Raw genomic sequence first — 4,467 nt, forward strand, 5'->3', positions numbered from 1 at the left:
TTCTACAACCACCTGCTCATACAAGAGTTTCTACAACCACCTGAACATACAAGAGTTTCTACAACCACCTGTATAAACACAAGTTTCTATAACCACCTGTATTTACACAAGTTTCTACAACCACCTGAACATTCAAGAGATTCTACAACCACCTGAACATACAAGAGTTTCTACAACCACCTGAACATACAGGAGTAAATATGATCCTCATAGAAAAACACAAAAATATCTTCAGTTTCTGTAAAAATATTGATCATTTTTAAATTTCTTTCTGCTGCTTTTTGTTGTTGCTATTGTTAGCTTTTAGCTACAATTTCACTATTTTCCATTTTTAGTCATCGTTCTGCTTCTTTCAGTTTTAACTACACAGCTTCAGCTTTTTTGACACTTTTTATCGTTTCTTTCTTAACTCTTACGGCTGAATCTTGATTCGAATCAAAGGCATCTGTGTTTTCACACTTAGACGAACTAATAATTTGTGTTTGTGAAAAAAAATTAATCTCAATTTAAATAAATCTAGTTTATGTCAGGGGCAACACAGTTGGTGATCTTCCTGAGCTAATGTGGGTTTTCTCCAACTGTACTCTAGTTTGCTCCCAAAGACTAAAAACATACATGTGTGATGGACTGGAGACCTGTCCACGTCCCCCACAAACCTAACCCTATTAACCCTAACCTTGGTAACCCTGGCCCTAACATTATACCCTGCTAACCATAACCCTAAGCCTACACACTTAACCGTGCTAACCCTAACCTTGCTAACTCTGATAACCCTAATCTTGCTAATTCTGCTAACCCAAACCCTTCCAACCTTAACCCTAACCCTGTTAACCTTAACTGGAGAGGAGAATCAGGAAAATGGAATGTCTGGATGGACAGCTGATGTTAAAATTTAATTTCGAATCTTGTGTGAGTTGTGTTGAGTCGTGAAACAGGACAGGACAACCTGAGAAACCCGAGAAAACCTTCCTCCTACCAACCTGCCAATCACTCTGCTCTGATGACGTCAAAAACTCACACATGGTCACACGTTTCCTCCTACCCACAAACAAACCACCAGAACACCCACAATGCATCTGTGCTCGGTGCTTACCTCCATCTGAGTACGTCTCTGTTCCATACCCGTCCTGTAGCCCGTTGTTCCATGTCCCCTCGTACTTCCCGCTCGTCCCCGTGCTCTCCCGGACGCCGTAGCGCCCTTTGAAGCCGTGAGTCCACTCGCCCTTGTACACCCACCGGCCTTTGTTCTCCACCCCAAGACCGTGTCTCTTACCCTGCGCCCAGGTGCCCTGGTAGGTGTTCCCGCTGGGCCACGTGTAGACGCCCAACAGTTCAAACCCATGGGCCCAGGAGCCGCAGTACTCGCCCTGGCCCTTGGGTCCCGTACAGATCCCGTAGCCATGCGCCTTGCCCTCCTCCCACCCTCCGCAGTATGACCCCCCATCGTCAAAGTTGAACCTGCCGCCAGTGGACATGCATGTAACAGGTCTTGGCAAATCCCCTGAAGCCTCAACAAAAATAAAAAGAAAAGAAAAAGAAAAGAAAGGGAGTGAAAAGAAGGACAGTTTGGTGCCCGAAGCGGCCCGTCGGAGAGGTGAGGGGTGAGGAGGCAGGAGTGGAGGGAGAGAACTCCCACACGAACCCAGAAATCCCACCTCTGCCTTCCAACCAGATCACAGCCGAGCCAGGAGAAATGAAGAGACCCTCACTGCTGCGTCAGGCTGGGGTGGGGGGGACGGTGCCGTTCACACCATCCTCCCGGCGGAGCTTCAGCTTCTGCGCAGCTCCTGCAGGTGAGAGAGGAGCAGAGCGTGGCCCGAAGCTGCCATTATCCTCCCCGAGCTGGAGTTTCAACCATCAGGCAGCTCCGCCGGCCTCCTACACGGTCCTCCTACTCCCTCCTGCTCCTCCTCACTCGGGCCCTCTTCTCCTTCTGCCTCCTACCTGATGATGCCTCCACCTCTCTGGGGTGCAGAGCTGGGAAGTTTCCCTGCAAACCACCAAACCTCAAATCACCAGCGAGGCCCCCCACCCCTCCAAACACACACAAAACCCCCCAGAAGTGATTATCCTGATTATCCGATCATCAACATCGTTTCATCCTCATATGTGCTGCAGTCATACATGCAGGAAGAGATGGAGTAAAAATTTTAAAAAAATCAGAAGAGATTCAGTTTTTTTTTCCTGAGTCGTTCAGTGATGGAGAGCAGCAATGCAGTCTCCTGCAGACACACACTCCTGACAGAAACTGTGCGCACACACACCGTGAAAATAAACAAATGAATAGATTAATTTCTGCTCTTCTCCCTCCTCCTCCTCCTCCTCCTCTCTGTGTATCTGCAGGTCTTTAATCCACTGCGTCCATAAGTGGTTTATCCCCTGTGTGTGTCGCCTTCAGGTTGGCGGTTTGATGGAACGCGGGGATGGATGGCGGTTCTACGCCCTCTCCTGCTCATCTCCATGTTCCCCCTGTGGAGCTCCGGCTGACGCACGGCCCGCCTCCCCGCCTGCTGCCTGGGTCTCACGGTCTCCTCGGTCTGCGTGGGTCTGTGGCTCAGAGAACCTGCTCAGTGGAGAAGACTGTTCCACTGCAGCTGAACCCCCCTCCTCTCCTCTCCTCTCCTCTGCTCTGCTCAGTCGCACAATCCGGCTTTTAAAGAGACAGGAGCCTCCTCACCTCACCTGTGGATTTGTTTTCATCTTCCACTCTGCCTGTTGTTTATTCAGCAGCGATGATGTTCCTGTTCATGAAGGCATCACTGCGGCTCGTTACCTCTTCAAGATGGCTGCCACGGCGAAGCAAGATAGGAACACGTAAAAAGTGGTTGTAGCCGAGAGTCATCCCTAACTTAAACTCCTACATGGTTGGACAAGAACTGCTGAACTCAGCGTGGTTGTTAGCGAAATATCTCACAAACCATTTTAACGGAAGTAATGATTAGATGAACATCTACAACTGGGGGTGTCTGGATGTTTTCAGACCAAGAACAAGACCTTGGACCTGGTGAATCAGGTTGGCTTTGTGTCGAGGATCTGGGTCCCCCTATAGTTTTGGTTCTACAGGAACCAGACAGGTCTTAAATTTGGGGTAACGCTGTCAAAATCCTCCTCCAGATTCATAGAACTCCTGTAGACTGGACCAACAAACGACCACGACTGAGAAGGTCAAACCAGTTTAAACAAGTTTAACACCCAATGGACCAACAAACGACCACGACTGAGAAGGTCAAACCAGTTTAAACCAGTTTAACACCCAATCAACATGAAACTGGGTAAGAATTAATCTTCTGCCTCTGATACAAAGTCGGGTCGTGGAGGCAACAGGTCCAGGAAAGACCAGACCTCCCTCTCCCCATGACACTTTCCAGCTCGTCCTGGTGGACCCCCTGGTGGTCCCAGACAAGAAAGGGTACATAATCCCTCCAGTGAGTCCTGGGTCTTCCCCTGGACCTCCTACCAGTGGGACTTGTGGAACACCTCTAAAGGGAGGCGTCCAGGAGGCTCCTGATCAGATGAAACACCTCAAATGACTCTTTTCGGTGTGGAGGAGCAGCGGCTCTACTCCAAGCTCCTCCTCCTCTCTCTAAGGCTTGAAAGAACCAGATCCTGGATCCAGGATCTGGTTCTGTCAGTCATGATCCACACCTCATGACCAAAGGTGAGGGTTGGAAGGAAGACAGACCAGTCAATCTAGAGCTTTGCCTTTAGATTAAGCTCTTTCTTCACCACGACTGACCGAAGCAACGCCCTCATTATTGAAGATGAGGCCCCAATCCATGGATCCCGCTTCACCCTACCATCACTCGTGAATGAGATACCCAGATACTTAAACTCTTCCACTTGAGGCAGAGACTCTCCACTGACCTGGAGGGGTGCATTCCACCCTTTTCCTGTCAAGAACCACGGCGTCAGACTCAGAGGAGCTGAGTCTCGTCCTAGTCACGATCCGTCCCAGTGACACCAACAGAACCACATCATCTGCATACAGAAGAGACGAGACCCTGTGGTTCCCAAACCACCACAGGTTTAAAGTAACTAAGTACTTTTACTTCGTAACAGTACTTAAGTAATTTTTTTGAGGATTTGTAATAATACAATGTATTTTTTTTAAATCATGACTTTTACTTTTATTTTGTTACATTTAAAACCTAAAATTGATCATTTTACTTCTTTACTTTAAAATTTAACATCTAGTTACTCGTTACAAACCCATCATGAAAGGAGTTTATGCTCTAAAAAACTGACCTCTGTTATAAAAAGGAACAATATTTTTGCTTTATTGGCTTTTTAAATTTTTTTTTTGTTTATGTGAAAGTCTGTTGATATTTTTAGTGTTTTTATGATAAAATAAGGAAGTTTTGAGATGAACTGTGATTCCTGAGCAGCCGAGGCATTGTTTAATAATTCTTTTAAAGGGGCAATTTCATGTAAAATCCACTTTTTTGAGTTTTATATCATGTTATAATG

At 47.1% G+C, this 4,467-nt stretch overlaps 1 protein-coding gene across 2 annotated transcripts in view; it reads right to left on the minus strand.

The window, feature by feature from the left end:
* Window positions 1–3,590, minus strand: part of jph3b (junctophilin 3b) — a 38,617-nt gene extending 35,027 nt beyond the window's left edge. Inside the window, exon 1 of one of the 2 annotated variants that reach the window (XM_014012214.1) lies at window positions 1,656–3,590. Coding sequence is in view for 1 of the 2 variants with exons in the window: in XM_014012213.1 (XP_013867667.1) it covers window positions 1,094–1,475 (382 nt within the window). In the remaining variant the exon portion in view is untranslated. Of the gene's footprint in view, window positions 1–1,093 lie in introns of both variants that reach the window. The other variant, XM_014012213.1, reaches the window with a different exon arrangement.
* Between the last annotated feature and the right edge of the window lie 877 nt (window positions 3,591–4,467).

This window comes from Austrofundulus limnaeus, unplaced genomic scaffold (genome assembly GCF_001266775.1).
Source record: "Austrofundulus limnaeus strain Quisiro unplaced genomic scaffold, Austrofundulus_limnaeus-1.0 Scaffold89, whole genome shotgun sequence".
Lineage (NCBI taxonomy): Eukaryota > Metazoa > Chordata > Actinopteri > Cyprinodontiformes > Rivulidae > Austrofundulus > Austrofundulus limnaeus.